We start from the raw sequence: 25,559 nt of genomic DNA on the forward strand, positions 1-25,559 counted from the left end.
TAAGTTGGAAACAACTTAAATGTCCATTGACAAAAGAATGGATCAAGAAGATGTGGTATGTGTATACAATGGAATATTACTCAGTCATAAAAAGAATGAAATAATGCCATTTTCAGCAATATGGATGCAACTAGAAATTATCATACTAAGTGAAGTAAGTCGGACAAAGACAAATATCATATTATATCACATATATGTGGAATCTAAAAAAAAAATACAGGGAGTTCCTGTTGTGGCTCAGAGGGTTAAGAACCTGACAAGTATCCATGGAAATGTAGGTTTGATCCCTGGCCTCACTTGGTGGGTTAAGGCTCTGGCATTGCCACAAGCTGCAGCCTAAGTAACAGTGGTCCAGTCAATAGCTCCACCAAAGCTCAGCTATAAGGGACCACCCTGCACATTCCAGCTTCAGCTGAGCTCCATTCGTTATGGTGATCTGTGATCCATGTTCTTTCATGTTACTATTGCAAAATATTGTGACTTCCTGAAGGCTCAGGTCATGGTTAGTATATTTTGGCAACAAAATGTTTTTTGTTTTTTGTTTTGTTTTGTTTTTTGCCGTTTCCTGGGCCGATCTTGCAGCATATGGAGGTTCCCAGGCTAGGGGTCGAATCAGAACTGTAGCTGCCAACCTACACCAGAGCCACAGCAACGCCAGATCCTGAACCACTGAGCAAGGGCAGAGATCGAACCCGCAACCCCATGGTTCCTAGTCGGATTCATTAACCACTGAGCCACGACGGGAACTCTGGCAATAAAATGTTTTTAATTAAGCTTGTGTACATTTTTTTAGACGTAATGTTATTGAACACATAATAGGCTATAGTAGAATATAAACATAACATTTATTTATTTATTTATTTATTTCCTTTTAAGGGACACACCCATGGCATATGGAAGTTCCCAGGCTAGGGGTCGAATCGGAGCTACAGCTGTCAGCCAACACCACAGCCACAGCAACTTGGGATCCGAGCTGCATCTGCGACCTACACCACAGCTCACAGCAACACCAGATCCTTAACCCACTGAGTGAAGCCAGGGATTGAACCCACATCCTTCTGGATACTAGTCAGATTTGTTTCCACTGCACTGCAATGGGAATTCCCTATTTATTTTTTACATAACCTTTATATGCACTTGAAAACCAAAAAATTTGGATGGCTCGCTATATTGTGATATTTGCTTTATTGAGGTTGTCTGGAACTGAACCCACAATATCTCCAAGGTACTCCTGTATTTATATGGGGGGGGGGATTTGTTTTAAAGAATTAGCATATGCCATTGTGAGGACTAGCAAGACCAAAGTCCACAGGGCACTTCAGCAGAAGTTGATGCTGTGGTCTAGAGACTGAACACAGTCTGGTGGCAGAATTCCTTTTTCTTCTGGAGATTTCAGTCTTTTAAGGTCCTCAACTGATGTGATGAGGCCCACCCACTTAACAGAGGGGAATCTGCTTTACTCAAAATGTACTGAGTTAAATCTAAAAAAAAAACCTTCATAGCAACATCTAGACTAGTATTTGCCTAAGCAACTGGGCACCATGGCCTAGCCAAGTTGACACATAAAATTAACAATCAAAAGTTCCTGTCGTGGCTCAATGGAAATGAATCCAACTAGTATCCTTGAGGATGCAGGTTTGACCCCCGGCCTTGCTCAGTGGGTCAGGGATCTGGCATTGCCGTGAGCTGTGGTGTAGGCTGCAGACACGGCTCAGATCCTGTGTTGCTGTGGCTGTGGTATAAGCCCGCATCTGTAGCTCTGATTGGACCCCTAGCCTGGGAACTTCCATATGCTGTGGGTGTGGCCCTAAAAAGACAAAACATAAAATAAAATAAAATTAACAATTACATTTCCCCTCTTGATCACCAAGGATGGCATCTCATGTTCTAGTTCCTACTTTCCGCTTCCTAATGACTAATGGCCTCTCCCTCTACCCCTCCAGGCTTAACAATTTTTCTGCTTTATCTCTGGATCTTCACTGTAGCCACTAGATAATACACATCCTCTCAAAATTTTAATTTTAATAAATTATAACAAAAAAACGGAGTTCCCGTCGTGGCGCAGTGGTTAACGAATCCAACTAGGAACCATGAGGTTGCAGGTTCGGTCCCTGCCCTTGCTCAGTGGGTTAACGATCCGGCGTTGCCGTGAGCTGTGGTGTAGGTTGCAGACGCGGCTCGGATCCCGCGTTGCTGTGGCTCTGGCGTAGGCCGGTGGCTACAGCTCCGATTCTACCCCTAGCCTGGGAACCTCCATATGCCGCGGGAGCGGCCCAAGAAGTAGCAACAACAACAACAACAAAAGACAAAAAGACAAAAAAAAAAATTATAACAAAATAAAAAATTCAAGACCATGGTTGTGCTAGCTACATTCAATTTCTCCACAGCCACATGTGGCTGGGGGCTACCCTATGGGACAGCATGAAAGAGAACACTTCCATCACTGCCGACAATCCCAGTGGACATAGCTGCTCTATATGCCTCTTCACTGTAGCTTTGTCTTTGCTACCTAGGCTTCTCTCCTTAGATGTTGACTCTGACTCTGAGTTTCAGGAATGCAGTTTCCTTGGCCCTTGGGAGAGTCCCATACCTCCTCACTTAGAAAGTTGCAAAAAGATAGTTGATGCCTTTGTGTAATTCTTGCATGGAATGCCTATGTACTGGTCAGGATAGGTAATGCTAGCTGCTGAAACAAACAACCACAAAATATCAAAGACTCAAGACATTAAAGGTTTATTTCTTGCCCAAGTGACAGTCCTGGCTCTTTGCAGCCATTCATTCTTCTTCCAGGGCTTCAGAGTTCTCCACTGGGTCCTCTGCCTCCAGGCGGCCACCTAATGAAAAGTGGGGAAGACAGCACAGGATGTTTGGGGCCAGGACTAGAAGTGGCTGCATCACATGGGCTCACTTTCCATTGCCCAGACTGGATCAAAGAGGCCCGTCTCCTGCTAGAAAGGATGGGAAATGCAGTCTTTCTGAGTGCCAAGGAGGAAATTAACAGAATGGTGAACACACAGAGCTGTATCACAGCATGCGAAAAATGCACTCTATGTCAAGGAGCACCATCCTCGCACACAATAAACTGTGCACATGTAAGCACCTTCTTGGTCACACAGTATATATTTTTATACCCTTCATATAAAGAAAATAAAGAATATAACCAACTACCAGAGTTCCTTTTGTGGCTCAGAAGGGTAAGAACCCTACATAGTCTCTGTGAGGATGTGGGTTCCATCCTCACAGTGGGTTAAGGATCCAGTATTGCTGCAAACGATAGCATAGGTCACAGACGAGCCTTGGATCTGGCATTGCTGTGGCTGTAGTGTAGGCCAGCAGCTGTAGCTTGGATTTGACTCCTAGTCTGGGTATTTCCATAAGCTGCAGGTACAGCCCTAAAAAGGAAAAAAAAAAAAAAATCAGTTGCTATAAAATGATGAGTTTCAAGGCCACATTGAATGCAGGGTAAGAAAGGATGGACTTTGGTACTGGGAAAGGTCTGTGTTTAATTTCCAGCACTACATACACTGGCAGTGTGATCTTAGGTCTGTTGCTTAAGCTTGTGGGGTCCTCAAAAGACTCTCATGGGGTTTAAATGAGGCCCTACATGCTTACACCACTATAAATGCTCAAAGGCAGGAGAGGCTACATGCACATATGCATGTGACATGTGACAAATGCATGTGACATTCCCCCTACCTTCCGCATCAGAGTCATCTCTATCTATAAACCGTGAAGTGACAGCAAAATGAAATACTTTCCCACGTTCATGTCTATTACAGACATGAATTCCCAAATTCATAGGTTGAAGTCCTAACTCCCAGCGCCCAGAATGGGATCTTATTTGGAAACAGGGTCATTGCAGGTATAATTAGTTAGGGTGAGGTCATCCTCGAGGAAGATGGGTCTCTAATCTAAGACAATCGGTGTCCTTATAAAAGGGGAAATTTGGAGCCACACATGCACACAGGGGCAGTACCATGTGACGATAAAGGCAGAGAGAGGGCAATGCATCTACCCAGTCAAGGAATGCTGAAGTTGGCCAGCAGAGCTCCAAAGCTAGGGGCCAGGCCTGGAACATATTCTCCCCCACAGTCCCCAGGAGGAATCAACATTGCCAAGACCTTGATCTCAGACTTCTGGCCTCTAGAACTATGACATAGTAACATTTTTGTTGTTTAAGCCACTCAGTTTGTGGTACTTTATTATGGCAGCTCTAGGAAATAAATATCATGTCCAAGCAGTTATTGACTCAAAAACACAGAATTTAATTTTAAAATTTCATGGTATGGAGTTCTTGTCATGGCTTAGTGGTAATAAACCTGACTAGTATCCATGAGGATTCGGGTCTGATCCCTGGCCTCACACCTGGTTAAGGATCCGCTTATAGAAGCCTTGCCCATCTAGGCAGACCTGATGGCCTGTGGTTCACGTAAGCTAAAAGCAGAGCTGCTTACGGAAGTCAGCTCTGTTCCTGTAAAAGGATTTAAGAACAATATTAAAAGAGAGTGCTCCGAAGTTCCCGTCGTGGCTCAGTGGTTAATGAATCCGACTAGGAACCATGGGGTTGCAAGTTCGATCCCTGGCCTTGCTCAGTAGGTTAAGGATCCAGCATTGCCGTGAACTGTGGTGTAGGTCGTAGATGCGGCTTGGATCCCACATTGCTGTGGCTCTGGCATAGGCCGGTGGCTACAGCTTCAATTTGATCCCTGGCCTAGGAACCTCCATATGCCACAGGAGCGGCTCAAGAAATGGCAAAAAGACCAAGGAAAAAAAAAAAAAGAGAGTGCTCCAGCAAATTAAATATTCAAAGTGAAGAACTCTGAATTTATTAAAAGTCTGTCCCATTGAGAATGCATAATTTTAGCATAAATACTCTAGAAATACCCATTTAGTTTGCTAGGTGTTATTCTTAATAAAAGGGATCTTGCATCTAGATTTGTCATGTCATTAATAAATCAACCAAAGAAGGCACATTATAATTATTTTGACTTGTCTATTTACGGTTTAATTGTATTTAAGTTTAGATTCCCTTAAAAATGGCCTCGTAAAAATTGAGGATGCTAAATGACTGCCTCATCTGCTTACTCTGTGAATTTGCTGAAAATTATTAGTTCTATTAATTGTTTTTTTTTCTTTAAAAAACTAACTTGGGTAAGGATGGACCTAAATAAAATATTGTCAAAACATGCTTTTTTTTTTTTTTTTTTTTTTTTTGGCCAGGATTGTAGTAAAATGTTGTTTGCACTGAAATCACTAAGGTAAACCTTGGCACCCTACCATGGGATCAATTTAGAATAATGATTTGATATAATAACTAAACACAAGTAACATCAGTACTACCCTTAGATCCAGACAAGAGGCTTCTTCCCTAGCTTCTATATATTTCAGAGCCTGTTTTGGCCTTTGTCTGGCCATGCCACTCCATACAAGGCAAGGAGGCTACAGGGCCAGGGGACATGCCTGCTTGGGAGGTCATACACACACACCAACCCACCCCCTTCTAGGACACATTCTAGGTATCCAGCTCCTAGATATCCCTGCTTAAAAATTCCTAAGCTCTTTTCCAAGGCCTTTGAAGACCCCTTTCCTGGGGGTCCTTCCTGCAGGAGTGACCATCACTGCTGTGCTTACCCTGCTGCCTGAGGTGGGGATGAGGGCAGAGTTGGGATTGTGGACTGGGGCTGGGGCTGAGGGCTGGGCTGGGAGGCTGGAGGGAAGACACACTTCGCTGCCTGTGTGTGTTGCCATTGCCTCACAAGGCAGCACTGATCATGCAGGAGGGGGTGGGGGAATAAAGGGCTGGACCTGGCAACTGTGAAGAGAAGGCTGTGAAAAATCATAATTTTATATTACATATTCAAATGGCCCATCTTTCTTGCTGATGATCTATTTACTAGTTTAAGTCACACCTGGCACATGAGCAGTGAAATTAATAACTGAGAAAAAACAAAGGCATGACTAAGGAAGGTTATTTTTTTTTCTTCTGCCCTATGGTTTGTTTTTTTTTTTTTTTTTTTTTTGTCTTTTTGCTATTTCTTTGGGCTGCTCGCGTGGCATATGGAGGTTCCCAGGCTAGGGGTCGAATCGGAGATGTGGCCGCCGGCCTACGCCAGAGCCACATCAACATGGGATCCGAGCCGCGTCTGCAACCTACACCACAGCTCACAGCAAAGCCGGATCCTTAACCCACTGAGCAAGGGTAGGGACCGAACCCACAACCTCATGGTTCCTAGTCGGATTCGTTAACTACTGCGCCACGGTGGGAACTCCTGCCCTGTGGGTTTTATAATACGGTATCATTCTCCCTGAAGTTTTTCCCCAAGTTGGTGATGATGATAATGATAAACAAACAAACAAACAAACACAATGCTTCCTTTATGCTGGCCCCCCTCTAAACACTTAACACATATTAACGAATTTCATCATTATGGACATGAAATAGGTGGGTCCTGCAATAACAGCTTTCCTTCTTTAGATATGAGGAAACTGGGCCTCAAGTGGTTGATTTGTAGGCAGTCACACAGCTGGGCAGTGGAAGAAGGGACTGGAGCCCAGATGGTGCGTTCCAGAGTCCCTGCTGAAGCACTGTACAGAGCGTTTGTCCACCGAGCTCTGATCGCACAAATACCGGCTTTGCAAGCAACTTGCTAGCAACTTTCCCCTCTTCACCAAGTAATGTGACCTACAGTCTTAACCACAGCCTCAGGGTCTGCACAGTTTTTCAAGAAAGGGGGTTGTTCTACTGTTAGGGTTGAGCATATTTGCCTTAGTACTGCGGATTTTGCCTTTTTTGTGTTTTGTTTTATTTAAGTGCTGGTAGGAAAACAAGTTTAAACTTAGCTCAGTACCTGGCACTCAGCAAATTCTCGGAAGAAGGGGGGAAAAGAGAGAATGCACCTAGGAAAGTTACAGCAATCTGATGTCAAAACCAAAAGTGATCACATGAATTACTCCCACCCAGCCCCTATTCTCTACCCCCATGAATTACTCCCACCCAGCCCCTATCCTCTACCCCAGGGAACAAGATCACGGGGTAGAGAAGAATCCCACTCGGAGGAGAGCCAGGGTCTTTCTCGTGAGAACTCTGGACGGGTCCAGAGGAAGACGCCAGTCTCTGGACGGAGAGGCCTGGGCATCAAACCCCAAGGCCGTCTCTCCACTACCTGCTTATAGCCAGCGAGCTCCCACCTCGCGGCGCCCCTCCAGGCCTTCAGCCCCCTCCATGGTGCCCCGCCCCTCCAGACAATCCGCCCCGCCCCTCCACGGGGCCCCGCCCCTCCAGTGGCGCCCCGCCCCCTGCGCGGCGTCTGGGCGTCCGGGCGCCGCGTCTACCCGCGGTGCATGGTGGGGCCGTCGCCTCAGACAACCAGGTCCGGCCGGCCCCGAGGCTGTGCGGAGCCGGTAAGGCGGCGGAATGCACCGGGCTATCACGCCATCCGCGTACCTGCCGAGCCCCGACTACTACAAGAGGCTGGACCACCTTCAGCAAGGGCTGCGGGACAGGTACGGCCTACCGGGGCGGGGGCGGGGAGTCGGCCCGCCTGCGGGGCCGCTGAAGCCGTGATCTCTCTTCCTTTTCTGCGCCTCTGCCCGCGGTTCCCCTGGGCCGGGGTCTAGGCCTCCGACGTCCATCGAGCTCCCGGTGGGGCTGGAAGGAAACCCCCAATGGGCGGAGCCCTCGGGAGGATGCGGCCGCGTCACTGCATTTGCCCAGGAGTGAGAGTGGGAGTCTCCTGCCAGTCACTCTCCATCAAGCTGTGAATTTCTCCAGCCTCCTTTGCACTCCCCCCGCCCCCATCTCTCTTCAGATTGTCTTCCAGCCCTGACAGCTGCTCTGCATCCGTGATGACAGGTTCAGGAACGCAGGCGGGAGAGTGTGTATTTGTCAAACACGTGTCCAATATAAATACTGGAGACTTTGGGAGGCCAGATTTCCAGCAAAAGGACGAAATTTCCAGTGAGAGAAGTCCAGCTTTCAGAGGGTCCATGATACCTTAAGACTTGAAAAATGAGAACCACTGAAAACAGCTGGATCACAAAAAGAGAGAAAATTACAAAGCAATTGGCTCTAAATAACTACGTAAAAGATAAGTTGGAACTATTATTTAGCCGCTAAACTAATTGGAGTTGGAAATCTCATTAGTTGACAAGAAAGGAAATAGGTTTTTGGATGTCTTGATAAAACAATACGTTTAATGAGTGTTAAAAGTTACAGAATCGTTTTAGTGAAGAGGAATGCTGTATGTGTGACAGTTCTAAGATGGCAATGATTACATGTAAGGTAAAGCAGAAATTAGTAGTTTTGAAAAGAAATTGTATTCATCCTGTGGTACATTTAATTCTTGTCACATATTTATAGGGTATCTACAACAGGCCTCCTTAATCATCCTCACTATATTTATGTATTTATTTTTGTCTTTTTTAAAAGGGCCACACTTGCAGCATATGGAAGTTCCCAGGCTAGGGGTCAAATCAGAGCTGCCGCTGACAGCCTACTCCACAGCCACAGCTACAGCCACGCAGGATCCGAGCTGCTTCTGCGACCTACACAACTCAGGGCAATGCCAGATTCTTAACCCACTGAGCGAGGCCAGGGATAAAACCTGAAACCTCCTGGTTACTTCGGACTCATTTACCACTGAACCATGATGGGAACTCCTTATTTATTTATTTTTATTTTTTATTTTTTGTCTTTTTAGGGCCACACTCGGGGCATATGAAAGTTCCCAGGCTAGGGGTTGAATTGGAGCTGCAGCCGCCAGCCTGCACCACAGCCACAGCAATGTGGGATCCGAGCTGCATCTGCAACCTACACAACAGCTCACAGCAACGCCGGATCCTTAACCCACTGAGCAAGGCCAGGGATCAAACCCAAGTCCTCATGGATACTAGTTGGGTTCGTTAACCAGCAAGCCACGAAGGGAACTCCCTGTCCTCCCCATATTTACCTCTTAATCCTTTTCTACATCCCTGTTTTTTTCCTGACATACAGTTACTCACCCAGCCACTCACCTCACCCCCAACTTTTAAAAAAATCACTCATGGAGTTGCCACTGTGGCACAGTGGGTTGAGAATCCCGTTGCAGCAGCTCAGGTTTCTGCGGAGTAATGGGTTTGATCCAGGCCTGTGCAGTTGGTTAAGGACCTGGTGTTGCTACAGCTGTGGCCTGGATTCAGTCCCAGCCTGGGAACTTCCATATGCCCCAGATGAGGTGCCTTGTTAGCTCAGTAGGTAGCGCCTCATTCTCATGCCCCAGATGCAACCATTAAAAAATAAAATAAAAACCACTCACTTCCTGCATGCCTTCCCTGCACCTAGTATTAATCAGCCATTTCCCAAATTATATGCCCCCCAAGTATTCTTAGAGCACTTCTAGATAGTGGCTCAAGTGACATACTCCCTGCCTAGACTGAGAATTCCAGCAGGACAGGAACCTTATTTTGCTGGATCTTTAGCTCTAGTTTATAGAGTTGCTGAAGAGGAGGGCGGGGGGGTAGATCAATGTTTGTTGAACAAGTAGACGAAATCCCACAGTCAACCAGCTAGTGTCCAGGAGTTGTGAATATCTCTCGTAGAACCGAGTAGCCACAGATTGCCACAAATAATGGCCATTTTCCAGCCAACCAGGAAAGCTGGGAGTGTGGCTTTTCACAGACGGTGTAAAGTGTCTACACATACCTGCTGATAAAGAGATAAGACGCTGCTCTGCGCATCAGTACACTTAAAGTCCTCTTTAACTGTTCTGTTCAAAGAGTAGCTCAGTTACCCCAGGCCATTACTTACTTCTCTTTCTTTCTTTCTTTTTTTTTTTTTTTTTGTCTTTCCTCTTTTTTAGGGCTGCACCCGCAGCATATGGAAGTTTCCAGGCCTGGGGTCGAATAGGAACTACAACTTCTGGCCTAAACCACAGCCACAGAAACTCGGGATCTGAGCTATGTCTCACCATAGCTCATGGCAATGCCAGATCCTCAATCCACTGAGTGAGGCCAGGGATTGAACCCATGTCCTGATGGATGCTAGTCAGTTGGGTTTGTTAACCACTGCACCATGATTGGAACTCCTCTTTACTTCTTTCTTTCTTTCTTTTTTTTTTTGTCTTTTTGCCATTTCTTGGGCCGCTCCTGTGGCATATGGAGGTTCCCAGGCTAGGGGTCGAATCGGAGCTGTAGCCACCAGAGCCACAGCAACTGGGGATCCGAGCCGCGTCTGCGACCTTCACCACAGCTCACGGCAACGTCAGATCGTCAATCCACTGAGCAAGGGCAGGGATCGAACCCGCAACCTCATGGTTCCTAGTCGGATTCGTTAACCACTGCGCCACAACAGGAACTCCTACTTATTTCTATTTCTTAACCCAAGTTCTAATTTAAAAATGTTATAGGTTCAAATGGCATATTTTTTTTAACTAAGTTAAATTATGAGTTATCGTTTTTGCTTCCTGTGCTAGAACACCTGGCTGTTTATAGTCCTTATGGTATAATAACTAATAATTATTACTTACTTTATGTTTAACACTTAATGCCTTAACTACTAAGCAAGGTGAGGCTATTGAAATTATATGAGGAATATGAGTCAACTATTATAGCCTATTCATGGTCCTGCATTTGGAGGTGTGTTTTATTTTTAAGTCAGTACAAAACTGTGCATTCATTTTTCATTTTAAAAGTCCATCACTAATTTTAACTCATGGTTAATAAGTACAAAGCTGCTGGAGTTCCCCTCATGGCTCAGTGGTTAACGAATCTGACTAGGAACCATGAGGTTTCAGGTTCGATCCCTGGCCTCGTTCAGTGGGTTAAGGATCTGGCGTTGCTGTGAGCTGTGGTGTAGGTTGCAGACATGGCTCAGATCCCGCATTGCTATGGCTCTGGCGTAGGCCAGTGGCTATAGCTCCGATTCGACCCCTAGCCTGGGAACCTCCATATGCCGTGGGAGCGGCCCAAAGAAATAACCAAAAAAAAAAAAAAAGACAAAAAAAAATAAAGTAAAAAAGTTGAAAGCCGTAGTTTTGTAAAGCAACAGGCAGTGAAGTCATCATCTGTATCCTCTTTGAGTGTTTGCATGTTATCTATTTGTTTTTTTCACCCAGTCCCAGTGACCATAAGCAAAATTGTCTTCTAAAACCCTAGAGGTATTTTAAAGGCTGCAATCCTGGGTTGTCACAGCTGCTTTGTCAGTCTGGAAGTTTCCTGGGAATGGGAAATAAAAACAGTTTGCTCTTTCTCTGTCCTCTTAGAGGTGAATCATTGCATTGTTGGGGGTTTTGTTGTGTTTTTTAAGAAAAAAATAACTGAAGGAAAACAGAAACTAATAATTAAGAGCTCCTGTGTAGAACAGAGGCTTAGCCCTTTCCGCTTAGGAGGTCAGCCTGAGCTCACCTTCTCCTGGACTCCTTGTCTTAGATTCAGTCTTTTTTTCTCTTAGCACTTTTCTCTTAGACATTAAGCAATTTCTCTTTCAGCCTTGGTTAATTAATGGTAAATTAGATTAGCAGTTTGCCTTTGGTTGAAGCTGGTATGCTGGTGGTGGTTGAGGAGAGCCCTTTATGATTAAACCTCCCAAGAGCTCTTTTTGAGATTTGTATGGCTTCGAATCCTGTTCAGCAGTTTTATCCCCCGACCCCTTGGTTTTGGCCGCTGCCATCTCTGCTGCCCAGTCTCCCCTACCTCTGGCCAGGCTGGATGTGCAGGTGTACGGGTCAGCTCTGTGCTCGGCTCACTGCCAGCACTCACCAGATCACCATGGCCAAGTCTTCACTGCTGGTAGCTCCTAGGAATAGCAGTTAATGACAAGTCATGGTGCTATTACACACTTCTACGAGGAAATGCCCCAGATTGGAAGGGGACCTGGTCTCCACTAAATATGAATGAGGCCATGTCTGCTTCTCAGATCCCTTCCTGACTCAGCCATGTGGCCCTGCCCCGGCCTGTCTGGTTGGAAACAGAGGGAGCCCTCAGCCTTCAGTCCAGGATGGATTTATGGAAGCGTGTCTAGACCTGGTGGAACCCCCCGTCACTAACAGAGGTGTTTGGCCATATTGTATTTTGCATATTTATCTTGTTGCTGTCTGTTCTTCCCCCCTTTCCTCCTTCCTGCCCCAGAAGGTCACTGCCTGAGGGCGGGGGCCTTGGTTGGCTCATTTACTGTGTGGTCTCTAGGCCTAGAGGAGGGCCAGGCTCATCATGGCACTGAGAAATAATACTGCCCAGCCTTTTCTCCCTACATTTCCCCAATTACTTTGAGAATCTCATTCTTTTTGTTTCACACTGGTGTCCTGTTTGCTTTCTTAGACTTCCATGGTGACTGCTAAGTATTTTTGTGTCTTGAGTTTCAAATGCAGTTGGCATTTTCTGCTTCTTAGACCACAGGAATATTCTCACAAAGGAGATCATGTTCTGAATCTGCCTGCCTGTTACTCATCAGTGTAATTTATCCGTAAAATATTTTCTTTCTGTATTACAGTGAAAAGAAGAGATTGGAGCTAGAAAGGAAACTCTATGAATGTAATCCATCTGATATATGCAGGTAAGATATGACAGTGAAAGTTTAATTTGCCCATGTTAATCAAAATTTAACCCTAATATATGTTGCCAGTGCCATAGTCGTAGTACTGTTACCATTCTCTTATTTCTAATATGTAATTGTTTCAAGTAAACATTGCAATTTAATATAGTCACAGTGAAATATAAGAATAAATTTGATTACAGCATAAGAAAAATTATTGCATTACCATTATTTGGTATTTGTGTTATTTTAGGAATCTATTTTGCTTAAATATCTTAAGAATAAGATGCATTGTACTCTTACTTATCTCTTTGGTCCCAATCTATTTTATTTTATTTAAAAAATTTTTTTTCATATTTTTAGGGCCGCATCCAAGGCATGTAGAAATTCCCAGGCTAGCAGTCAAATCCGAGCTGCAGCTGCTGGCCTATATCACAGCCACAGCAACTCGGGATCCGAGCCTCATCTGCGACCTACACTGCAGCTCACAGCAACGCTGTATCCTTAACCCACTGAGCAGAGCCAGGGATTGAACTCCCATCCTCATGGCTACTAGTTGTTTGTTACCGCTGAGTCACAATAGGAACTCCTTTGGTCCCAATTTAAACATTGGATCTGTATAATGATTGAGGCATAATTATTGTAGCTAACCCTACAGCAAACTATTGTGGGCAGAGTTACATGGAATGTCATTTGTGGGTATAAGACAATGACTGTCAAAATTATTTTGAGCAGTGGATAATACACATATTATCCTTTTTAGGTTACTTACTCTAACATAAAGAGCAAATTTTTAATATTTTTAATTCTGGGAGTTCCCTTCACTGCTCAGTGGTTAATGAACCCCACTAGGATCCTTAAGGATTCGGGTTCCATCCCCAGCCTCACTCACTTGGTTAAGGATCTGGCATTGCCATGAGCTATGGTGTAGGTCTCAGATGCGGCTTGGATCCCAAGTTGCTATGGCTGTGGCGTAGGCTAACAATTGTAGCTCCAATTCGACCTCTAGCTTGGGAACTTCCATATGCTATGAGTGAGGCCCTAAAAAGAAAAAAAAAAAATCTATTTTAAGTAAATTGAACTTTATCCCTAAGCCAAATGTATGGTGTTACCTCCAGTATTATTCATAGGATTTTTCTGGCTGTGGTGGAGTTAAGTTTGTGACTTATCCACATCATAATATGAATGAGAAATGAAAACATCTCATTCAGAAGAGAAAGACACTGAGGATCCTTTAAAACCAAATCACCTATCAGGTGCATTTTATTTCCTCATCTTCAGAACTAATTCAGTAGTTTTAAGTTTAGTGTCTATTCTTCCAAAGATACCGATCAGGGTAGACAGCCATATGCTTCTAGCAGCTCTAGGAGTCAGTGAAGAAATGGTGCTGATGTGGATGCCGTGGTCACAGACATGGGCCTGAATCTGAGAGGATCAGTTGTCATTTTTCTAGCCCCTGCCTCAAGGGACAGAAGACCGGGCACAGACTTTCCCTGCATCCTGGTCTCCGTGGCTTGCTGGTGTAACGGTGGTGGGCTGGGGGGATGCGGGAGGAGTGGGAACCTCTCCAGACCTCGGCTCTTGTTTCCTGGAAGACAGAGGGTAGGGTTTGTTGTAAATATGCTTTCTTTGACTGCCCTGTCCATAGGGTGAAATCCAGTCTTATCTAGCATGACTGCCTCCCCCTGGTTCCCCCAGAAGGCAGAGTCTGAGACAGGGTAAGTGTGTAGGGGGTAATTTATTTTTAAGAAGGGGTCACATGAAACCAGAGAGCGGGAAGAGCAGAACAGGGGTTGGTCACTGCCGTGGGCATGCAGGGCGCCATCTCTCTGCACCTCCAGATGATCGGGAGGCCTGCCTTCCTTCTCCTCCCAAAGGTCCACTCAAGAAAGAGGTGCTCTTCACCCATTGGTTCCATCCCCCCACTACCCCAAGGGTCAAGGCTGCCCCAGAAGGTGTTAGCTCCATCTTACACCCAGGCTTTCCCTGCTGCAAACTCAGAAAAGCAGCCCTGGGAGAGCAAGACACCAGGTGCAGCTGATGCAGATGCAGCCAGGGGCTGCACCCGGAGCTGCAGGAGGGTGCATGAGGGCGTGCTTACCAGAGCCCCCATTATCTGCCCCTGCTGAGTTCTCATCATGACTGTCTGTTGCCAGCCTTTCCCTAAAATTGTCCATGACTGAAACCTCAGCTTCTGAAGCATGACAAGGTCTCTGGTGGTGAAGCAGGTAGCCCCTCTCTCCAGGTACCTCCATTCATCTCAGCCTCCCCAGCTCTTAGCTGGCTGACCTTGAGACAAGAACTTCAGTATTCTCTGCCTCCAATTCTTTGGCTGTTAAATGGGGATAGTAATAGATAGGAGAACTTAATAGAACCTTCAAGCAGTGTCTGACCCAGAGTAAGAGTCGATAACTTACTGTTTATTACAGTTTTGTCAGTATCACTGTTACTCTTCTTATTTATTGCCCTTGAACTTTCCAACATGCTGCTTCCTGAATGTTTTCCCCTCATCTTCATACTCGCTTTTCCCCTTTTGGGGTTAGCTCTTATCCATCCTTCATGTCTCAGCTGAAAAATAATTTCCACTAGGAAGGCCTCTCTGACTGAGGTGGGGTTGCCTAGTCTGTCAGAGTCCCTTGCAGTTTTGCTAGCATGTCCAAGGTTTTGTTTTCCCTGTTGTCCCTGGCTGAGTGGCTTTCATACTCAAGAGTGCTGAATGATTGCATGGATGGATGGATGGACGGACGACTGATGTGGTCAGCTTTGAAGGTTAATGTGGGGGCAGGAGTGAAACTAGGCTCTAGGTAGAGAAGGCATGGTTGCTATTGTGCCAACTCCAGGTGGCCGCTTGCCTCTGCCACAGCCACAGCCACACCAGATCTGAGCCTCGTCTGTGACCGACACCACAGCTCACAGTAGCGTGAATCCTTAACCCACTGATCAAGGACAGAAATCAAACCTGTATCCTCAGGGATACTAGGCAGATTCATTTCCACTGAGCTACAACGGGAACTCCCACCGTGTTTTTCGATGCTGCTTTTTGGATGAGGTTCTTTCACAATTTGAGTAGAGTTACAATGCATGTATTGTGAAATATTTTAATAATACACGGTGCTATTGCAGTTTCTAATAAAAATTTAAGATATCTAAATGAGAACTTTGGGGGCATTTTAGATTTCACAATTTCTTAATGTTTATGGATTGTGGTATATAGTTTGATTCTATTTCGACATGAGCAGGTAGTTTTGAAATTGTCTGTCACATAAAAGAATACTAATGGGCTGTTCATCTGAACATGGCCACATAGACACTGCTCTTGAAACCACATTTAATTTTGAGAAAGAAATCCATATAAATCTTTATGTGTGAATAGTGTAATGTGGTCTCGTATCCATTTCTCAGGAGAGTTATGCCTAGAGGTGATACCTCAGTGACGTTGCATTAATTTTCTCTCTGAAAATGCACATATATCCTGTCCTTTAGGCGTCAGCATTTGGGTAAAATATCTTAGGATGTGTTGTCTCATTAACAATTTCGTTAAAGGGGATTCTCCTCAGATTTGTTGAAGTCTAACTTCATTATTTAAAAATTTGCTCTTATTTTTCTAGAGTTAAGCCGAAGTATGGAGAACTAAAGAAGTACCTGAAGGAAATATGTGAATCAGAAAAGAGGGCTCGAACTCGAAACCAAGAATACTTAAAGCGGTTTGAGCAGATCCAAGCTCACCTTGGGCACTTTACCACAAAGGCAGAACTGAAGCTGCAAGAACTGAAGGTGACGTCTTGTTTTCTACTGTTCTTTTGTCCTTTTTTGCTGAAATTGGAAATAGTGATGAGGAAGTTTCAGATCCACAGTAATCATGAGTGTTCACCTGTTCATCTATAAGCTTTACTGTCCGTTTTCTCTGGGAATTAATTACCATGTGTCCAGATTTTGATCCGAGAACTTGAATTTGCATTTTCTCAGATTTCCACTTCACTTGAGGAATTATTGGAACATCTGTACTTTGTTGCACATGCAGTTAAACAGGCATGGCCACCGGCCCCGGTACATGGTATCTCTGGGTCTTGCAGCTGGAGCTGAGCAGCATCGTGGTTCCCTGTAGAGACTGCTTCCTTCTTCAAAGGGCTATTTTTTTTTTTTCCTGTGGCCTGGGCTGCTCTGTTCTTGGGGAAGGCTAAGAGGAAGAACTTAGCCGTGCAGAGTTCACCTTCCTGCTTGTGGACTCTGTGACCCAGAACAGCTGCCCTCTTCCCTGCCCCTCTGACCCTGGCTCCCCATTCCCTCAGGCTGCTTGACAAACTATGCCTTGTTTCTCACCATTTGTGCTGCTCAGGACTTGTTGCCCAAATTAACCCACTTGTGTACTGGGTACAAGAGGAGCGGACTTCCATAGTCCCTTTTTCGCTCTTGCAGTTTTCCCCTAGGCTTTTATTATAAAAAGTTTAAGTTCTCAGAAAATTAAAAGAATTATGATAATGAACATTCATGCTGTGGTCTGAATGTTTGTGTCCCCCTGCCCAAATTCATATGTTGACATCCTCACCCCCAAAAGTGATGTTACTAGTGGGTGGGACCTTTGAGTGGGGTGGGGCCTAAATTATAGGGTGGGCTTGTGAACGGGATTAGTGCCCTATAACAGAGGTTCCAGAGGGCTCTTGGCCTCTTCCGCTTCCACCATGTGAGCGCATGGTGAGAACCTGGTAGGTCTGAACCAGGAAGAGGGTTCTCACCAGAAGGCAGCCGTGCTGGCGCCTTGATCTTGGACTTTCAGCCTCCAGTCTGTGGGCAGCACATACTAGCTGTTTATAAGACAGCCAGGCGACGGTGTTTTGCTGCAGCAGCCTCAGTGGACCAAGACAGCACACGATCTGCACAGATGCAGTAGTGGTAAATAGTTTGCTATATTTGCTTTGCCTGTGTCTTGAGCTATTGAAAGTGTGCTGCAGAAACCAGGACATTTCTCCCTTAAATATGTGAGTGTGGCTTCCCTAAGAGCAAGGGCAGTCTCCTCCATAATCATACCAGTATATCTCACATGAGAAAGGTAGTAACAGTTCCAAGATACTATTTAGCTGATGTTTTAGTTTCCCCAGTTCCCCTCAAAGCCTCTGTGTTTTTCCAGACTGGGGACCACTTGGGGTTCACACATTACATTCAGTCATTGTGCCTTTTTTAGTGTCTTAATCTAATTTAGTCTCCTGCCGATCTTCTGTTTTGTTTGTTTTTATTAAATGATACTAGCTTTTTGAAGAAGGCAGGCTGGTTGCTTGTCGAGTGACTTACATTCTGAATTTGACTGGTGATGTCTTTGACGTATCATTTGTGAGCATCCCTTATGTTTCCTGTAAGTGGGCAGTTCGGTCTGGACCACTGCCCAGGAGAACTTTCTGTGGTGATGGAAACCTAGTCTCTACTTGTGCCATCTCATACAGCAGCCACTAGCCACACATAGCTGCTGAGCACTTAAAGTGGAGCTTGTGAATTTCAATTTTATTAATGATTAAAGCTCAATAGTCACAGCTGAGGTTATCACCGTCCTGCATCGCATCAGGAGGTGCATGAATCTGATGGTGGTTCTCCTTGAGAGGCTGAGTTTGATGCCCTGGGTAACATGGTGATCTCTAGATTTCTCTGTTGTAAGGTTCCTTTTTTTCCCTTTGTAAATCCTTAAATAATCTGTGGAGTGGTGGTTTGACATCTTGAGAATACCTTGTTCCCCCACAGCCTTTTGCTGGTGGTTTTAGGAGCCATTAACGATGCCTGAATCAGTTCTGTTGGAGGTTGTGAAATGGTGATTTTTCTGATTTGATCTTCTACATTTATTAGCTGGCATTCTTCTATAAAGAAGAGTTTACTTTCCTTCCTCTCTTTCTCTTTAAATATCACCAGGGGCTTGTGAATCTTTGTTTAGTCCTTATATTATCAATCACTGTATGCTTTTGTTGCTTATACTTTCCCAAATTTTGCCAGTGAATCTCTTCAAATTGGCTCCTGTGTCCTTTTGACATGACCCTATTAATTCTGAGCTTTCCTTGCACTGGGGCACAAGATGTTCCAGGTTTACCTTATACTTGCCTGCTTCAGACCTGGCATTAGCCTCTTTTTCAAGGAGCTGGGGTTCCTTTGAGTAGGGAAGGGTGTTTAGAGACCAGGATCTGGAGGCTAGATGTGCTAAAGCAAAAGCGGGTCTTAGCTGTCAGCACCCAGGTTTTTCCTCTTAGTGTTCAAGTGGGATGCTTAAAACTCAAAAAGCAAATGTCCTTATCAACATTGAAAATCTCTTTTCTTTCCAGACGTTTCACAGAGAAAATAAAAGCGATGGAGCAGGGAATTTCTTCTTTCCAGTAGAAAAAGAAAATAATAGAAGTTTTCCTCTTATTTTCATATTGATGCTTTACTTAATTGTTAATTTCTCATTATAACTAAATGTGTGAGGAATTTGAAGGGGAGCATCATCCTTTGTAAATATTTTTATGTTCAGAGCATTTGTTGTGTATAATTGGATATGCTTTTAAAAACCTGTATCATGAGCTACTAAAGAATATCACCCAGAAAGTTCCCAGGGTGGCACGTGGAGCATCACCAGCATCTGCTTTAGCTTCGAACGTTCAAGTGTCAGGCAGAGGGCAGGCATGCCAGGGCTCAGGGCGGGTCCCCAGGTTGGGAGAGTTATCATCTGGTTCTGTCTCTCCTCTGCCTGAAATCCTTGAGTGCTTGGCCTTTTCGGGACAGAGCCCAGGCCAGCGTGCCACCCCACAGCTTCAGACTCCTGTCCACACTTTGTCTCCCCAGCTAGTCCCTGTCCACCTTCTCCTTTCCTCCTGTCTCTCCCTGCACCCCATCCCTGTCTCCTGCCCCCTCCCACCCTGCATTCTTCTCACCGCCCTCTGCATCTTACCTCTAGCTTGCTCTCTGTCACACACACGCTGAACACTTTCCCCCAGAGCACTGCATCTCCTCCTCTCTCCTTCAGCTGAAGGGCCTCTCCCTCCATCCCGCTTAGGTCTGTGTCCTAATGATCTCTGTAAGCACTTCATGGCTTACATGTCTGTTTGCCCACCTCACCCCAAGCTGCTTGTCTCCTTATGTCAATGCTCTCAGTGGCACATAATAAGTGCTCAGTAAGCACTGACTGGTAAGTAATTCTGTAGTTTCGTCTTGTTCTCTTATGGATCGAGAATGACTGTGTGAAAACAAATGTGCTGTGATTGTATCTTGTGGCCTACCCTGCAGGTGCCTTTGTGTTTAAAAGCAGAAATATCTGAAGATATAATGTCATTATTTAAAATGTGAAAATTCAGTCATCAGGTTATATATGGTTATACCATATCTTTTCGTAAAAGTTCAGCATTGCAGAGGAAGCCCATTTACTGGAAAAAATAGAAGAAAAAACAGAAGACTGTGAATCTTAGTTCCATCTGAGAGTCAAGTCAGACACTTTCTGTAACTCTGGCCATTCTCCCTCAGTCATGAGGAGGCCAGGCCCGCTGGTTGTCACTGTCTGTTCAGCTCTGTAACTGAGAGTTACTGTATAAACCCAGAGACCAATGAAGAAAGGAAGTCTGTGGGGTAAAAAGGTAGCCATGGTGCTTTTAGGACAGTTGTACAATGTGACGAGGGGAATTGAAGGCATGTGAGTGAGAAAATAGGAGAAAAGGAAACATGATGGAAAATGGGGCATGTGGGGAGTTCCCGTCATGGCTCAGTAGTTAACAAATCTGCCTAGGAACCATGAGGTTGCAGGTTCGATCCCTGGCCTCGCTCAGTGGGTTAAGGATCCAGGTTGCCGTGAGCTGTGGTGTAGGTCACAGACGTGGCTTGGATCCCACTTTGCTGTGGCTCTGGTGTAGGCCGACAGCTACAGCTCTGATTGGACCCCTAGCTTGGGAACCTCCATATGCCACGGGAAGCAGCCCTAGAAAAGGCAAAAAGAAAAAAAAGAAAGAAAGAAAATGGGGCGTGTGGGGAGCACAGCGAGATGCCGGAACCCCCACCTCCTCTTCCCACAACCCAGACCACCATCAGCAGATTTCATCCCTTGAGCTGAAATGAACTATCTGCATGTAGTAACAACATGAATTGGAAAGGCCTCCTGCACTCAAGTGGGCAGCCAAGCCCAGTGCTGCCAAGCAGACCAGTGCAGAGCAAGTTCTTGATGGCCAAAGTCAGTGCTCATGGGTTTATTAAGACAGATTTCCCTGGCGGGGCTGGAGATGAGGAGATTATCCTGGGCCAGCAGGTGCTATGGGGCATGAAGCAGCAAACCTGACTGTGAAGAATCTAGGCCATGGGGCAAGAAGGGACTGGGGACCTGAGTCTGCACCCGAGAGAAAGTTGCAGCCTTGATGTGGTGTGGAGGTAGAGGGAGCCCATGGGACCTGATCGCAGAGGAGGCAGAGTAAAACTGAAAGATGTGATTGGAGAAAAAGATGCAGAGGAGGACACATGCTCTACTGCTTCATCAGACGTTTGTAGCTGGAAAGTCTTGGAGAGATTCATCTATGCTATATTTCCCAAACTTAAAAAAATAAAACTTTAAACATAGTAGAACCCTTTGTTTAAATGCAGATAAAAGAGAAAGTGGATATGAAAAACCACATGGAGATTCCTTAAAAAACTAAAAATGGGAGTTCCTGCTGTGGTGCAGTGGGTTAAGAATCTAACTGCAGTGACTTGGGTTGCTACAGAGGTACAGGTTTGATCCTCAGCCTGGCGCAGTGGGTTAAAAAAGGATCATAGGTCACAGCTGCAGCTTGGATTCAGTCCCTGGCCCAGGAACTTCCATATGCTGTGGGTTCAGACATAAAATTAAAAAGAAAAAAAAAATTACCATTTGATCTTACAGTCCCATTCTTGGGCATATATCCAGAGAATACTCTAATTTGAAAAAATATGTGCACCCTAATGTTCATTGCAGCCCTAGTTAGGATAGCCAAGACATGGAAGCACCTAAGTATCCATCAACAGAGGAATAAAGAAGATATGGTACATATATACAATGGACTATTACTCAGCCATAAAAAAGAATGAAATAATTGGAGTTCCCACTGTGGCTCACTGGTAACATAACCCAGCTAGTATCTGTGAGGATGCAGTTTTGATTCCTGGCTTCACTCAGTGGGTTAAAGGATCCAGTGCTGCTGTGAGCTGTGGTGTAGGTCGTAGACACAGCTTGGATCCGCCATTGCTGTGGCTCTGGTGTAGGCCAGCAGCTGTAGCTCTGATTCGATCCCTAGTTTGGGAACCTCCGTATGCTGTGGGTGCCACCCTAAAAAGCAGAAGAGAAAAAAAAAAAAGGAATGAAATAATGCGACTTGAAGCAACATAAATGGACCTAGAGATTATCATACTAAGTGAATTTAGTCAAAGACAAGTATCATGTGGTATCACTTATATGTGGAATCTAAAAAAAAAATGATACAGATGAACTTATTTACAAAACAAAGAGACTCACAGACATAGAAAACAAAGATAGTTACCAAAGGGGGAAGGGGAGGGATAAATTAAGAGTTTGGGATTAACATATGCACACTATTCAATATAAACTAGATAAACAGGAAGTCCCGTCATGGTGCAGTGGTTAATGAATACGACTAATAACCATGAGGTTGCAGGTTTGATCCCTGGCCTTGCTCAGTGGGTTAAGGGTCCAGCGTAGTCGTGTAGGTCGCAGATGTGGCTTGGATCCCGAGTTGCTGTGGCTCTGGTGTAGGCCGGTGGCAACAACTCCGATTAGACCCCTAGCCTGGGAACCTCCATATGCTGCGGGAAGCGGCCCTAGAAAAGGCAAAAAGACAAATAAAACTAAGTAAAATAAAATAAAATAAAATAAAATAAAATAATAAACAACAAGGATCTATTTTATAGCATAGGAAACGATATTCAATATCTTGTAATAACCTATGATGGAAAAGAACCTGAAAAAGAATATATATATATGTATAACTGAATTATTTTGCTGTACACCTGAAACTAACACAACATTGTAAATCAATTATACTTCAGTTTTAAAACCGTTAAAAAAAAAAGTGGAGCTGGGGACCCCGGTGGCTCTTGCAGAGCGTTGTTGAGAACCTGTGCTCTCCAGTATTCAGGAGGTGGACTAGATGGATAATAACCAAGTACCGTGTATGTAAATAAAAGGAGAAGAAGGAGAGCAGAAACAATTTTAGGTGGAAATTCGTGGTCCTAGATCATGCAGAGTTACAGTTTGTATCGATTACCAACTTTATCATAGGAACTTTTTAACTTTCAAATACATGTACAGTTTTTATTTGCATTATTTAGAAGAGTACCTAGTTTGGTAAATTTTTCAGGTGCTTTGAGAACAATCTACATTGGACTCTTAAAAATCTTTCCTTACTGCTCTTTAGGAAGCCCCAGTGCAGTTAGTTCTGTCATGCTTCTATTAATTGAATAATACTCTCATATTTCCATGAAAAAGTGCCCTGTCTTTGGAAGTTATGGCTCTGAAATGATCCCATAATGAGGAAATTGGGTACAGTGCCCATAGCATGTTTATAACTAATCTTAAAGAGCATAAGAAAACAATTGTTGCCATAGAAAGAAAGAATTTATTATTTAATAAATCTGTATTTTGCTTGTTTATTTTATAATTCACTCCTTATCTCTTTTTAAAAATATTTTCTCTTGGAATTTGTAGAGTATGCCTGTTTAAAGCTCTTGGGGTTAAAAATTAAATGTCTCTTGAGTTCAAAGGAGTGGATATAGAACAGAGAGATGTAAATTATATTTTCTTAATTGCCTTATTTATCTTTTCTTGGCTTATTTCACCATTTTTACTGGCCTTATGAAAATTTATTTAATTATCTATTTATATCATTACTACCATCTGCTGTGTTAATAGCATTTTGATAGAGAAAAAGAAATCCCTGCTTAGCTGTTATTAAAAATGGGGCAGCATGTAATACCTTTTAAGATATCTTGAGGAAGACAAGTTAATTTTGGTTATTATTGTCTGTTCACTTTTTGTGTCAAAACAAATGCTTGGCCCTATTTTATGTTCACACTGAGAACTTAGAAAACAGTTTTCTAATTTGATCATCTCATAGGTGTGTTGCTAATTGCAGTGCATCACTGCCTAATTGAGAAAATGTTCTGATACTTATCCCTGATGGACCACAATCAGGGACTTTTTAAGGCTTTAATTACAAACATATCAATCAAAATGCTTTTTACGCCTTGCTTTTAAGAAGAAGTCATTTTACGATGGACTCACTTTCATCAGTTGTGGTGTGGTGATGATGCAGGCATCTTTATGTACTTGTTAGCATGGAGCAAACTTGATTCCTGTGTTGCTGGTCATTGATGTCTATGTTGTATTTCTACCACTAAGAAAATAGAATTTGTTTTCGGTTGATGAGCTAGCAAATAATATACTCTGTTGCTTTGACTGTAGGACCATGATATTATATAGGTGTCATACTGCTAAGAATGTAGTAGACTTGATTTCTTTCCCTTTTTTTTTAGGACAGAACTTTTCAGAGAAGACATGGTCTGATGTTGTACTTTGTAATAAAGTAACTGGATTTTCATGACAGCTTACTATACCAAGATTTTCTTTCCAAAATGGTAAAAGACTAAATAAAAATCCATCAAATGCTACTTTATTTAAAACACATAACATTTTATAGAATTCAGTTTTTGATATGTGTTTGTGAAATTGCCTTTTTCCCAAGATAAGTTGAATTTCTCAGCAGTATCAGCATTTTCTTTCTCGTCACAGTTCCTTTTATGTCGTAAAGACTAAAGAATAGAGACAGGTGCTAGTTGTAATGATATCCTTCACAAAATCAAACTTTGCTTATGTTTAGGTTGAATATGAGACTCAACTTAAGAAGATGCAGCTACTTTCAAAAGAGGAAAAGAGTGACGTGAAAGAGGAGGATGGAGCAAAGGTAATAAATCATAAACTTGCTGTTAACAAAGGATTTCTGGAGTGTTTGTGTTTTTAAGACTTTGTTTTAAGTAAAATCATCTTATTACAGAGATCTTTTTGATTAACCCTTGAGTGATTATTTAAAGATACCTGCCTATAGAGTATTGCATTAATGTCTAATTCAATTAAATTTGCTTAAAGGCAGTCACTGTGGCTGTAAAGAGAGAGATTCCAGAGAAAACCTCAGTGTTGTAGGCGAAATTGTGTTTTTCTAAACAGTGCTTTGTAGCTGCTGCTTTCTTAGTTCCAGAAATGTTTTAAATGAGAAGTAAACAAAGTGTGGCATTTTACTTCATTTCTCTGTACACATAATTTTGTACATTTTAACCTTTTCATAGATAAAGTGGAAAGAAAGGATTGCATATCTAAGCAGCAGACAAAAAGAACGGCAAGGAATACTTAACTCAATTCTGCTACGTATCTGCCATAATGCAGGCTTCTAATCCTCCCGCCTATCTCCATATAAATGATTCTGTTCAAGACCATAGATGTTTTCTTCACTAAAAGCAGTAAAGCTCTTTTAGATGAAATGTCTAAAAACATCTTGTAATAACTTGGAGCATGCTGGCAAGAGTAGTCACTTGTGACTATGTGTGAAACCCCCTCAGCCAGTCGATATTGTAATAAGCAAAAACGGTAGCATCACTCCATTATTCAGAGGAGCCAACAGCGTGCTTGTTCCTTAGGCTGCAGCATTCATTAAGAAAAGCTTACTGGGCTGAAAGCTGGAAACAGATGATAACGGGATATGATTTTCATATTTAATGCTTTCCTTGGAAGAGTATGTGTGCTACAGATTGATAGAAGAATCAACTGCTACTTTACTAAAAGACTTTCAGGTTTGCCCTATAGCTACCGATGGAATCATTCAGCCAAGAAATTAACTTTTTCTCCTTTTACCTGCTTTATATATCTGCTAAGCAGGCTGCCTGGCTGCCAGTAAATGTTATTATGCAGTTAACTGTTTGGTATTTAAGACTCTTATCAGAAAAGAAACAGAGGCCACACTATTTTGTTTTTATAGTAGGAGCAAGGTTTTAGTTTTTCTTTTTTCTGTGCATTAGCAGACGTTAATCTGAGTTTATAGGAAGT

At 43.6% G+C, this 25,559-nt stretch overlaps 1 protein-coding gene across 25 annotated transcripts in view; it reads left to right on the forward strand.

Annotated features, from left to right (window-relative positions):
* Positions 1-7,339: 7,339 nt before the first annotated feature.
* The window catches only part of KIZ (kizuna centrosomal protein), a 107,312-nt gene continuing 89,092 nt past the window's right edge, over positions 7,340-25,559 (forward strand). For 24 of the 25 annotated variants that reach the window (XR_014832925.1, XR_014832926.1, XR_014832929.1 and 21 more), the window contains exons 1-4: positions 7,340-7,503; positions 12,464-12,526; positions 16,114-16,279; positions 24,343-24,426. Coding sequence is in view for 16 of the 25 variants with exons in the window: in XM_085004605.1 (XP_084860731.1) it covers positions 7,415-7,503; positions 12,464-12,526; positions 16,114-16,279; positions 24,343-24,426 (402 nt within the window). In the remaining 9 variants the exon portion in view is untranslated. Of the gene's footprint in view, positions 7,504-7,852; positions 9,004-10,909; positions 12,527-16,113; positions 16,280-24,342; positions 24,427-25,559 lie in introns of all 25 variants that reach the window. The other variant, XM_085004618.1, reaches the window with a different exon arrangement.

This window comes from Sus scrofa, chromosome 17 (genome assembly GCF_054392235.1).
Source record: "Sus scrofa isolate SSC_HxYL_T2T_F1_AM1 chromosome 17, Sscrofa_HxYL_maternal_Yorkshire_Landrace_v2.0, whole genome shotgun sequence".
Taxonomy (NCBI): domain Eukaryota; kingdom Metazoa; phylum Chordata; class Mammalia; order Artiodactyla; family Suidae; genus Sus; species Sus scrofa.